The 13,877-nt window shown below is 45.0% G+C and overlaps 1 protein-coding gene across 1 annotated transcript in view; it reads right to left on the reverse strand.

Moving 5' to 3' along the window:
* Positions 1 to 1,313: 1,313 nt before the first annotated feature.
* LOC124288474 overlaps positions 1,314 to 13,877 on the reverse strand; it is a 36,363-nt gene continuing 23,799 nt past the window's right edge. Inside the window, exons 16-23 of the mRNA XM_046724993.1 lie at positions 13,578 to 13,694; positions 13,369 to 13,482; positions 12,482 to 12,852; positions 9,116 to 9,266; positions 8,590 to 8,679; positions 7,148 to 7,343; positions 6,312 to 6,686; positions 1,314 to 5,871 (exon numbers count right to left, since the gene is read on the reverse strand). Of these exons, the coding sequence (XP_046580949.1) occupies positions 3,053 to 5,871; positions 6,312 to 6,686; positions 7,148 to 7,343; positions 8,590 to 8,679; positions 9,116 to 9,266; positions 12,482 to 12,852; positions 13,369 to 13,482; positions 13,578 to 13,694 (4,233 nt within the window). The 3' untranslated portion in view covers positions 1,314 to 3,052. The remainder of the gene's footprint in view (positions 5,872 to 6,311; positions 6,687 to 7,147; positions 7,344 to 8,589; positions 8,680 to 9,115; positions 9,267 to 12,481; positions 12,853 to 13,368; positions 13,483 to 13,577; positions 13,695 to 13,877) is intronic.

Genomic DNA, 13,877 nt, shown 5'->3' on the forward strand with positions numbered 1-13,877 from the left:
AAAAACCATGTGGGGAATCTCAGGTCTTTGGCGTGACACAGGAAGTATTTTGCAACACATTATAAATGTGGGAGAACAATCACACCATGGACACTCAGGAAGTATTTTGCAACACATTATACCACCCCTTCTGGAGAACAATCACATTCAAGTTGACATGAGGCTCCACTCTCGGAGAAGAAGAAAGAACTTATGGTAAATGAATTTATTACAGCAAACATGAGATGAGGGCTTCTTGTAAAACCAGGAATTAAGTATTCAACACTGTCCTTCTTTGTACAGTCTTGTGAACAGAACATAAAACACGTAACGATCAACAAAGATTAAAATAACCTGTTCTTCCACAAAGAAATGGAGTCATATATTACAAAACATGCAACTCTTTGGCAACAATCTCTAACATAACAACTCTAAATTTAATTAAACTGAGACAAAATTGGAGAGAATTACTCTGCTGCTCACCTGAAGTTACGTCTCTGTCATGTAAAGTTAAAGTATAATTGTCTTTCTCTCCTTAGTCTATTACTTTTATGAACTTTCTGTGATCACGATTGTACACAGCTATGCAGACAGTTCTGTGATCACGATGATTGTACACAGCTGCACAGACAGTTCTGTGATCATGATTGTACACAGCTGCACAGACAGTTCTGTGATCACGATGATTGTACACAGCTGCACAGACAGTTCTGTGATCACGATTGTACACAGCTGCACAGACAGTTCCGTGATCACGATGATTGTACACAGCTGCACAGACAGCTCTGTTATGATGATTGCATGATTGTACACAGTTGCACAGACAGTTCTGTGATCACGCTTGATTGTACACAGCTGCATTCTGTGATTGTACACAGCTGCACAGACAGTTCTGTGATCACGTACACTTGTACACAGTTCTGCTTGTACACAGCTGCACAGACAGTTCTGTGATCACGATTGTACACAGCTGCACAGACAGTACTGTGATCACAGCTGAAGACAGTTCTGTGACACGATGATGGGCACAGCTATGCACAGACAGTTCTGTGATCACAGCTGCATTGACAGTTCTGTGCACGATTGTACACAGCTGCATGCACAGACAGTTCTGTGATCACGATTGTACACGATTCTGTGATCAAGACAGATTGTGACACATTCAGCTGCACGATGGGCTGACAGTTCTGCAGACAGTTCTGCACAGACAGTTCTCATCACGATTGTACACAGCTGCACAGACAGTTCTGTGATCAAGACAGAAGATTGTACACAGCTGCTGTTCTGTGATGATGCATTGTACACAGACAGACAGTTCTGTGATCACATGATCACGATTGTACACAGATGCACAGACAGTACTTCCGTGATCACAGAAGATTGTACACATCTGGGCTGTGCAGACAGTTCTGTGATCACAGTTGTACACAGCTGCACAGACAGTGATTATCATGATTGTTAACAGCTGTTGACAGTTCCAGGGTCATCATGATTGTACAGAACTGAAACTTCTGTGATTGTGTCTACATGAAAACACCAAACCACTCAGGCAAAATAACACATCACACACAGACATTTTCAACACTATGTCTTCTTTCCAGAACAATTCAGAAATATCCCATTTCAAGGTAAACATTATTGACAACAATATGCCATGTAATGTGCTTGTTTTCACCCAATACTTGAGGTGAGCTAAGACTTAAAAATACAGTTTTGATTCCCAAACTTTGTCATGTGTAGATCACCAAATTAAAATAAGTTTCTCAGTTTAAAATCATAAAAATTCACAGCTAATGAATCAATTCATGACAGTCGTAACAATGCCTTTCATACGTTGGAATTAATTTTCAACTACCTTTGTTGATAATACACCAATAAATGCAAGCAATTACCTTTTGATTTAAACCTCAAATAGAGACTATCTAAATCTATTTGATTTGATTTTGCCCAAGGCAACTATACTAAAATCACCTATCTGTTTATGCAAAGATCCTCTTAAATATCATTCCACTGTACATTTCCCCAAATTCAGTACCAAAATAAGATGTACAAGTTTGCATAACATCATTCATCAAAAATAAATGCCCTTGAAAACCAAGACTGTTTAGCACGCTCAAATAACAGAGCGTTCATTCAAGGAGAGGTTTCAACATCTTAAATGAAAATTATTCCCAAGTTTTCACAGTCCACAAATAATCACACTGTGTGACCTATTGCGTCCTTTCCATGAATTGGATGAGACGTAATATGTACAGAAAAAACTACTTCATATACACAGGTATGAAACAATTAGTAATTATCATGATTATTCTTATAAAAGACATAATTACATAATTACACAAATGCTCAATCAAAAGCTCTGAAGGTGATGCTCTTCCATATGTGATCATAACTTTGGGATACCACTTCCATGAGCACTGTGCCAGATGTTTGTATCTATGTTTACCCATCTTGTAGGTGACAAATGTACATATATATATAATAGATACTGCATGAAATGTTCCTAGACTGATAATGTGCAGGAAAATATTTTTAGCATCATTGCTAAGACAAGGCTTGGAAAATATACACTACTTTGTATGTTAACACAAAGATACTCTGATAATGTTTAAAGATGTTGCTATGAAGAATATGATTATGTACACGTTTCTTGTTGATGAACAGTTGAAATGAGGAAAGTCTTTCCCTTGATTATCTATACAATATCATCTAGTACATAGCAATTCCTCACTAGTGATTTGGGAAGGGTTTCAGAAATGCAACTTGTGATGGTGACTAGCTATTGTCCATTGGGCTCTGTTCAAAACAATAACAGATCCTGCTTCACCGATCTGTGTGTCTGCCACACTGTCGGATTGCTTGTATTGTCAGCTAATACTGCCTCACAAATCTGATCCATGTGTCTCCTAACACTGCCCTCAATACTGGATTTCTATGTATTTCAAATGTCTCATTCACTATAAAACCTGAACATTTCTTCATCTTTGAAATCCACAACATTCTTTGTAACTAACCACAATCTGCAATCTCCTTGAACACATTTTCTCTATCCAACACATAACTGTGACACACTTCATCTTCGGCTGTCCCTGTGATAATGTCTCCTATCTCTATCTCTATCTCTATGGAGATCACTCGAGCGATGGTGTCGACTGGATCTGTCATCTCGGTGCCAATGACGATCTCGGTCTTCCCTATGCTCACTCCAACGAGAGGAGGAACCCCCATCATAGTCACGTGACTGTTCATGTCCCTGAGGGGGTGGCATCTGGGGGGTAGATTGTGGGGGGAAAGGTGGAGGAGACAGGAATGGCATTCCAGGTTGACTTTGATGCATCAACCCTTGAGAATGAGGACGAGGTCGTTTGTCCTGTGGTTCCTCCCCGACACCATGCAGAGGTCTCTTCTTCTCCTGTGGAGGCTCGCTTGAAGAGGAAGGGTGATTCTTGCTTTCCAGCAGTGATGACGTGGGCATAGGAGGAGGCCGCAACAGTCCAGGACCACTACTGTCTTTCTGCCTCAGGTCAACATCCTCCCCACCAAAGTTCCCATCACTTCCTGAACCAGGCCATGTTGCTATGGGTCCTGGTGGTGGTGGTCCTTTTCCTGGCCATGCCATCATACGATGATCAACATCTTCACCAGCAAGGAGACCAGGCCTAGGGGGGCCCTCAAAGTCTAGTTTAGGTGGTCCTAGGAACTCAGATGGAGCTGGGAAGCCTTGTTGTTGACCTGGAAACTGTTGAGATGGTCCTGTGAAGTGGGGGCCTTGGAAGCCTTGGGATGAAGGGAACAGTGAAGGAGGGTCATCAACTCCAGAGCCCTGGTTTCCAGGACCCCACTGCTGCTGGGGAGTGAGTCGAGGAGGTGCAATCCGCTCATCCTTATCCATAGGAGGACCTGATGGCAGGATGCGTTCATCAATGTCTCTGTGCCGCTCTAACACACTAGGCTTGGATGTTGCCATAGAAGACAGGATAGAAATACTGGGCTTAATCCGTAAATCCACATCACCCTGTACTCTCATGTCTGTGTCGCCTCCAGAAGGAATGGGTTGAACTCGCATGTCCAGGTCACTTCTCGACAGCTCCAGCTGCTCCACCTCATCTGACACTGACGAGGACAACACAGGCTTATCATCTTTGTGCTTCTCGATTATATCACTGAAAATATTTTTGGGTTTTGTCTCTGCCGATTCATCAGCTGCACCAAATCCTGGAATAACGTTCTCCGACTTATTATCATGAGTTTCTTTGTCCTGTTTCTCAGGCTTCTTTTCCTCCTTTTCCTCACTGGTTTGCTTTTCTGTTGTTTTTGACACCACTGGAGGAGGATCCTCTACCTTAGGAGCAGCAGGCACTCTGCCCATCACATCATTGATCAAGGCCTGAAGGGCAACAGGAATGTTGGGAGTTGGTTCCCCCTGAGCCACAGCTGAACTTGACTCAGTGTTGCTACTGGCCTTTGCTGCCTCATCACTTGTGTCCTTGCCTGTTTCTGGCAACTGACTACTAGCACCTGTGTCAGATGTTTCACTAGAGTTTGTCTTTGATGGTTTAGGTGTTGTATCACTTGTCTTGTCTGAGGTCTGGGGAACCTCTGCCTTTCGTCTACTCTCAGAACTACCTTGACTATCCTTGGAAACCTTGTTATCAGACTTTTCTCTGCTCCTGTCCCGACTCCTGTCCCGACTTCTGTCAGGACTTCTGTCCCGACTCTTGTCCTGACTCTTGTCCCGACTCCTATCTCTACTCTTATCTCGGCTCCTTCGGATGTCTGATCGATCTCTTCGTCGCTCCCGGGATCGATCTCTGTGACTGTGATGTCTATCTGAAGACCTTCCTCTGTGACGGTGTCTATCCCGATCTCGACTCCTGTCCCGGCTCCTTCTATGTCTATCTCCACTTCTCCGATCCCGTGACCTTTCAACACTTGATGATCTCCGATCACTTCGCCTACTATCAGAATCCCTTCTGTCTCTATCACTTTTCCTACTATCGGAACTAGAAGATTTTCTACTACTGGATGAGGAATGTTTATCTTTATCAGACTCCTTAGATTTCTTTTCCGGTGGTTTCGGAGAGTCTACTGTTAAAGCCTCAGACCCAGAACTGCTGGCCACAGATTCAGCCACAGACACTGCTGACTTGGATTCAGACACAGACACTGGAGGTACCACTGTTGGTGGAGGCAATAATGATGGTGCTGCAGTTGTTACGGTTGCTACTGATGCAGTAGATGCTGCTGCTTCTGCTGCTGTGCTTGCCACTGCCTGAGCGAGGCCCTTCACAGACAAGTTAGATGCTTGCTGGCCTTGAAGTGCTTTCCTCTGCTCCTCAACTTTTTGGGTCAGCTCCACAAGCAGCTTCTGCTGGTTGGTGGCATCTGTTGCTGAAGCCAAGGCAGCTACCATAAATGCAGTGATCTCTGCAGGATTATTACTTTTGGCAACTTTAGAGATCATCGAGTCTACATTAATACCTTTGAGTGTGTCAGTCTGAGACAGAGATTTAGCTGTCCCTTGGGATGAAGCAGGCTGAGCTGCGGGGACGGAATACACTTGGGATGCAGTGGAATCGGACACACAAACTGGCACGGGAACAGCTGCTGGAGGTGGTGTTGGCAACAGAGGGGTCGCAGTGACTGGGGGCACTGGGACAGGTACAGGAGACACTGGGATCGGGAGAGGAATAGTTGCAGACACCCCTGCTGGTGGTCCAGAGGTCACCTTGGGGACGTTACTTCCAGACTGGGTGGAGATGGGAGCAGAGGTGGCGGTTGTTGTAACAATTGTTGTCGAAGTCAACTTAATGATGTGACTGTTATCAGCAGGATCATAAGCATCATCATCGCCATCATCGTCCATTCCACCTGGTGAGTATGGAGCCATGCCTGCAAATAAACCATGGTATATACTATATAACAAGACTTTCTTCAAGATACTGACTGACTGAGTTTGGTTTTACGCCCGCATTTTAGCAATATTCCAGCAACATCACGGCGGGGGACACCAGAAATGGGCTTCACACATTGTGCCCATGTGGGGATTCGAACCCGGGTCTTCGGCGTGACGAGCCAACGCTTTGACCATTAGGCTACCCCACCGCCCCCTTCTTCAAGATAACAATACAAAACCATTATGTTTGTATTTACATATTAACCAACCATATTTAAATAAATGAACTTACACAACACTTAAACACTAAAATACAATCTGAAGTCATGACTGCTACTCCATTCCTGCTAGAGCTACATGTGTAATCTGAATCTACTTGACATTCCTCAAGGACTCGACATTTAGACAGAAACTAGACAGAAACTGTTCTACTTACTGTCTTCTTCCTCTTCCATCTGACTAGACTTGGTGGAGGCATAGGCCTTCACGATGGGGTCTTGCAGCGTTGCAGTTGTCTGACTCAAGTCACCCGAGGGGGAGGATGAAGAAGATGATGACGAAGACCTGGACAGCTCGATAAGCTTCTTGGGCATGGGTTTGTAGGTGGGCACAGGTTTCAGAGGTGGTGTGAAGGCTTTCTCTAGAGGCTTCAGGCCCTGTGGTCTGTAGTTTTTGCTCCGTGGATCATTAGGGTTCAAGGTGACTTTTGCCTTCTTTGACGGAACTAGGTGTGTGGAGACATCAATGGGGCGTTTTGTTTTTGTCACCACAATGATTCCCAGAATCATGTGGGGTCGATTCTCTTCCAAACCTGCAAAACAAGAAAAGTCAATGGATGTATTATTTCTCACTAGCAGGACTTTTAACATGTGAGTCATAAGCTTTGTCATGAATGGATGATGATGTTTTCCACTTTGCTGAAACCAATGGCAAATCAGTCCATGTCTTATCTATTTACAAGCAGGGTAAGTCCTTATGTCATTTTTTGTGATATGTTCAGTTATAGAACCACGACTTTGTTTTTGATGTTTAATGCTATGACAAACAATCGGGTCTGGACCAGACAATCCTGTGATTGACATCATGAGCATTAATCTTTGTAATCAGGGAACCATGAAATGCTGAAGACCAATTCCAACCCAGATCTTCACAGGTCAAACCACCTACCTCCATCTTTGGCCACAGACACAGTGGGCCAAGAGTCTATCAAGGACCTATCCTGAACCATACCAAGGCCCAAGGACCTATATTTGCTGTATATGCAGTACGTACCTGGCCCATCAAAGGGCAGGAGTATTCGTGGGATACGGCTGTGGGAGGCCAGGGGGACCAGGTAGAAATCCTTCACCTGCTTGGCTGTGTTTGAGACCACACCACATCGACTCAGTCCATTGAGATAGGAGTAGAGGTGGATGTAGGCCATCTTCTCAGTGTCACTGCCTGGCACAAACCTCACCACACAGATGTCCTGGTTTCATAGAGAGACAGCAATTAGTTTCATGCATACTGCAACCTGTGGTAAAAGGTAGCTTTAGGAACTGTAAGCTCGCCTAAGTACAAGGATTATTACCTTTCTTACACTTTTCACTGCAGCAGCTGGCAACAAACAGCTGACAGTGGCCCCGGATTTGGCCTGCACTTGTCAAGTTGCCCAGGTTACACAGTAGACACTTATCCAAACACCTACCTGACAGTCACCCAACCCCAGTTACACAGCTGAAACTAACCCTGAACCCACATTACCCAGGTAACACAGATGACACTCTCTCTATGCCCATCCCACTGCCTTTCCCTTATAAGGAGAGTTGGTACTCACCCATGACCCACCCTGTTCCAGGTAACACAGATGACAATCTCTCTATGCCCATCCCACTGCCTTTCCCTTATAAGGAGACTTGGTACTCGACCATGACCCACCCTGTTCCAGGTAACACAGATGACACTCTCTCTATGCCCATCCCACTGCCTTTCCCTTATAAGGAGAGTTGGTACTCACCCATGACCCACCCTGTTCCAGGTAACACAGATGACACTCTCTATGCCCATCCCACTGCCTTTCCCTTATAAGGAGAGTTGGTACTCACCCATGACCCACCCTGTTCCAGGTAACACAGATGACAATCTCTCTATGCCCATCCCACTGCCTTTCCCTTATAAGGAGAGTTGGTACTCACCCATGACCCACCCTGTTCCAGGTAACACAGATGACAATCTCTCTATGCCCATCCCACTGCCTTTCCCTTATAAGGAGAGTTGGTACTCACCCATGACCCACCCTGTTCCAGGTAACACAGATGACAATCTCTCTATGCCCATCCCACTGCCTTTCCCTTATAAGGAGAGTTGGTACTCACCCATGACCCACCCTGTTCCAGGTAACACAGATGACAATCTCTCTATGCCCATCCCACTGCCTTTCCCTTATAAGGAGAGTTGGTACTCACCCATGACCCACCCTGTTCCAGGTAACACAGATGACACTCTCTCTATGCCCATCCCACTGCCTTTCCCTTATAAGGAGAGTTGGTACTCACCCTTGACCCACTCTGTTCCAGGTAACACAGATGACACTCTCTCTATGCCCATCCCACTGCCTTTCCCTTATAAGGAGAGTTGGTACTCACCCTTGACCCACTCTGTTCCAGGTAACACAGATGACAATCTCTCTATGCCCATCCCACTGCCTTTCCCTTATAAGGAGAGTTGGTACTCACCCTTGACCCACTCTGTTGGACACGCTCCAGGTAGTCCCACATCTGGTCAGGTCCAATTCGCCCACATATGTGTATCAGGTCAGGGAACTCCTGCAACAGATGGAAACATGCAAACAGTTACACAATCAGTAACAAAGCGTACAACAATCTTCCTACCCAGGACTCCATATTTAATCCCAGTCTACAAAACACCCAACTTTATGACAACATCCTAATGATTTGAATTCACAAAAACTGGTGATAGATATCATGAGCATTTTTCCCACAATGCCATGCACATTCAACAACTAAGTCACAGATTCTGACCATCCAATCTCTTTAGCTGAACCAGTACTGGTTACCTATTCATACGCACAATTGGATACCTATTCACAAGCACAGTTGGATATGTATTCACAAACATACCTGGATACATTTTCACAAGCATAGCTGGATACCTATTCATAAGAATAGCTGGTTACATACCTCACAATGTGTAACAACTATTATCTTATCCTAAATTATTTTAATGAAGGTGTTTCCTCACCACTGACTCTGTGGGGCCAGACACCCGGTAGGCCGATGTGGAGAACTTGTTAAAGTCTTCATTGGAGATCAATCCCTTCCACAGACTGGGTCCAGCAGGCTTGAACTTGGCCTTGGACTCAAGGCCCGAGGACAGGGCAGAGTCAGGGGACCTGTTGATGCAGATACATATATTGACATTATTGTTCGTCTTTACAAATATAAATGGGGTAGCCTCAAACAAAAATCAACATGGGCTGCCAACATGGGGTAACAGCATGATCACTTTGTACAACAAGCTTAGTTTCCTGGGAATAACTTCTAAACAAGAATCAACATGGGCTGCCAACATGGGGTAACAGCATGATCACTTTGTACAACAAGCATAGTTTCCTGGGAATAACTTCTAAACAAGAAGCAACATGGGCTGCCAACATGGGGTAACAGCATGATCACTTTGTACAACAAGCTTAGTTTCCTGGGAATAACTTCTAAACTAGAATCAACATGGGCTTCCAAGATGGGGTAACAGCATGATCACTTTGTACAACAAGCATAGTTTCCTGGGAATAACTTCTAAACAAGAAGCAACATGGGCTGCCAACATGGGGTAACAGCATGATCACTTTGTACAACAAGCATAGTTTCCTGGGAATAACTTCTAAACAAGAAGCAACATGGGCTGCCAACATGGGGTAACAGTAGGGTCACTTTGTACAACAAGCATAGTTTCCTGGGAATAACTTCTAAACAAGAAGCAACATGGGCTGCCAACATGGGGTAACAGTAGGGTCACTTTGTACAACAAGCATAGTTTCCTGGGAATAACTTCTAAACAAGAATCAACATGGGCTGCCAACATGGGGTAACAGCATGATCACTTTGTACAACAAGCATAGTTTCCTGGGAATAACTTCTAAACAAGAAGCAACATGGGCTGCCAACATGGGGTAACAGTAGGGTCACTTTGTACAACAAGCATAGTTTCCTGGGAATAATTTATGAACAAGTAGCAACATGGGCTGCCAACATGGGGTAACAGCATGATCACTTTGTACAACAAGCATAGTTTCCTGGGAATAACTTCTAAACAAGAAGCAACATGGGCTGCCAACATGGGGTAACAGCATGATCACTTTGTACAACAAGCATAGTTTCCTGGGAATAACTTCTAAACAAGAAGCAACATGGGCTGCCAACATGGGGTAACAGCATGATCACTTTGTACAACAAGCATAGTTTCCTGGGAATAACTTCTAAACAAGAATCAACATGGGCTGCCAACATGGGGTAACAGCATGATCACTTTGTACAACAAGCATAGCTTCCTGGGAATAACTTCTAAACAAGAAGCAACATGGGCTGCCAACATGGGGTAACAGTAGGGTCACTTTGTACAACAAGCATAGTTTCCTGGGAATAATTTATAAACAAGTAGCAACATGGGCTGCCAACATGGGGTAACAGTAGGGTCACTTTGTACAACAAGCATAGTTTCCTGGGAATAACTTCTAAACAAGAATCAACATGGGCTGCCAACATGGGGTAACAGCATGATCACTTTGTACAACAAGCATAGTTTCCTGGGAATAACTTCTAAACAAGAATCAACATGGGCTGCCAACATGGGGTAACAGCATGATCACTTTGTACAACAAGCATAGTTTCCTGGGAATAACTTCTAAACAAGAATCAACATGGGCTGCCAACATGGGGTAACAGTAGGGTCACTTTGTACAACAAGCATAGTTTCCTGGGAATAACTTCTAAACAAGAATCAACATGGGCTGCCAACATGGGGTAACAGCATGATCACTTTGTACAACAAGCATAGTTTCCTGGGAATAACTTCTAAACAAGAAGCAACATGGGCTGCCAACATGGGGTAACAGCATGATCACTTTGTACAACAAGCATAGTTTCCTGGGAATAACTTCTAAACAAGAAGCAACATGGGCTGCCAACATGGGGTAACAGCATGATCACTTTGTACAACAAGCATAGTTTCCTGGGAATAACTTATAAACAAGAATCAACATGGGCTGCCAACATGGGGTAACAGTAGGGTCACTTTGTACAACAAGCATAGTTTCCTGGGAATAACTTCTAAACAAGAATCAACATGGGCTGCCAACATGGGGTAACAGCATGATCACTTTGTACAACAAGCATAGTTTCCTGGGAATAACTTCTAAACAAGAATCAACATGGGCTGCCAACATGGGGTAACAGCATGATCACTTTGTACAACAAGCATAGTTTCCTGGGAATAACTTCTAAACAAGAAGCAACATGGGCTGCCAACATGGGGTAACAGCATGATCACTTTGTACAACAAGCATAGTTTCCTGGGAATAACTTCTAAACAAGAATCAACATGGGCTGCCAACATGGGGTAACAGCATGATCACTTTGTACAACAAGCATAGTTTCCTGGGAATAACTTCTAAACAAGAATCAACATGGGCTGCCAACATGGGGTAACAGCATGATCACTTTGTACAACAAGCATAGTTTCCTGGGAATAACTTATAAACAAGAAGCAACATGGGCTGCCAACATGGGGTAACAGTAGGGTCACTTTGTACAACAAGCATAGTTTCCTGGGAATAACTTATAAACAAGAAGCAACATGGGCTGCCAACATGGGGTAACAGCATGATCACTTTGTACAACAAGCATAGTTTCCTGGGAATAACTTCTAAACAAGACTGACTGACTGACTGAGTTTGGTTTTACGCCGCTTTTAGCAATATTCCAGCAACATCACGGCGGGGGACACCAGAAATGGGCTTCACACATTGTACCCATGTGGGGATTCGAACCCGGGTCTTCGGCGTGACGAGCCAACGCTTTAACCACTAGACTACCCCACCGCCCCTTCTAAACAAGAAGCAACATGGGCTTCCAAGTGCGGTGAAACAGTTGACAGATGAGGTGAGCATACAAAACATTTATTGATGATGACTACACAGGACTGAAGACAAGACGAGACTGATGCAAACATGCAGCACGGACGACCCACTAACAATACTCAGATCTGATTGGCTCACTGTGTGACATGTGTGATGCACAGGTATTGCAATACTAAAAGGGACCATTCGTCTCATGTTTACATCTCACAGAACACAGTTTGCTGGGAATAACTTCTAAACAAGAAGCAACATGGGCTGCCAACATCGGTCAACAGTAGGGTCACTTTGTACAATGAACATAGTTTCCTGGGAATAACTTCTCAACCAGAATCAACAGACTGCCAAGTGTGGTGAAACAGTTGACAGATGAAGTGAGCATACAACAGTCATCTATTGCATGCTCATGGGCTAATCACACCCTCAGGATCTAATCACACCCTCGGGATCCAATCGCATCCTCTGGGTCTACCCACCTGACAGTCACATCCTTGGCGCCGGAGTATGTGGAGGGGGCTGGGGAGTCAGTCTTACTCTGACGGATGGCTCTTAGCACCTCCTTTACAACCTCCTCAGCATTAGAGAGGTCTTCCTGCTTATTGGTTGGCTTCTCCACCTTCTTGCCACCCTCTCCCATGACCTTGTGGGCAACCTTCAGCTTCTTGACGGCTGAGTCGCCTGCAGGAGGCGGCACCTTGCCAGTGCACACCTTACAGTTGAGATCAAACAGGTGGTTGCGGTGCTGGTCAGTGGTGTCAATGGCAGGGTTTTCTTGAGTCGTCAGATCCTTGTCTTCAGTCTCCTTCTTTGCATCACTCTCACTCTTCTCAGGCTTCACCTCATTTGACTGGTCAAAATAAATAAGCATCAATTGAAAGAGAGACTCAGTCACAGTTACAACATTGCTCAAGGTAGAGCAATCCCAACTCACCCCACGCTGCCCTTCCCCACATCTCATGTCCCCCCTTACCACCAGTGTGCTCAGATTCTCGTCCAGCTCCCCCTCGCCCCACCCCACATCCTGTGTCCCCCCCTTATCACCAGTGTGCTCAGATCCTCGTCTAACTCCACCTCACCCCACCCCACATCCTGTGTCCCCCCTTACCACCAGTGTGCCCAGATCCTCGCCCAGCTCCCCCTCGCCCAATATCTTTGTCCCCCCCATATCACCAGTGTGCTCAGATCCACGTCCAGCTCCCCCTCACCCCACATCATGTGTCCCCCCCCCCAATCCCACCAGTGTACTCAGATCCTCGTCGAGCTCCCCTCACCCCACATCCTGTGTCCCCCCTTATCACCAGTGTGCTCAGATCCTCATCCAGCTCCCCCTCACCCGACTCCATATCCTGTGTCCCCCCCTTACCACCAGTGTGCTCAGATCCTCGTCCAACTCCACCTCTCCCTTGTGGGTCTTCTTGCGGATGTGAACTGGCTCCTTCTGCGCCTCCTTCTCAGCAGTTTTGATCATCTCCAACGTCTGCAGCAAAAAGTACCACAAGTTAGACACCATAACTCACAAAAGTCCAGAATACTTCCATCTATCTGTAACGGACCCTGTATGTGTATACCTACATGTTTGGTCTCATTCTCTCTCCACAGAGACAGCTCCTTCGATGCCAGTTCCTCCGTGGACATATGTACCAGACGGTTGGGCTTGATCTGACCAGTGAGGATCTTACGGAACAATCCCTGTAAACAAACATAAAACATTTACTTCACTATAAATACCACTTAAAAGACTCTATTCCCAAACTAAAGGGTTAGCTGAAGAATGAGGACTATTTTTATGGATATACAACATTTTTTATTCTGTATAGGCGACATTTCGACATAGATTCTTATGTTGCTGTCAAGCAAGTGGTACATGAGAGG

The sequence above is a fragment of the Haliotis rubra genome, unplaced genomic scaffold (genome assembly GCF_003918875.1).
Source record: "Haliotis rubra isolate DU_JTF1 unplaced genomic scaffold, ASM391887v1 Scf419, whole genome shotgun sequence".
Classification (NCBI taxonomy): Eukaryota; Metazoa; Mollusca; class Gastropoda; order Lepetellida; family Haliotidae; genus Haliotis; species Haliotis rubra.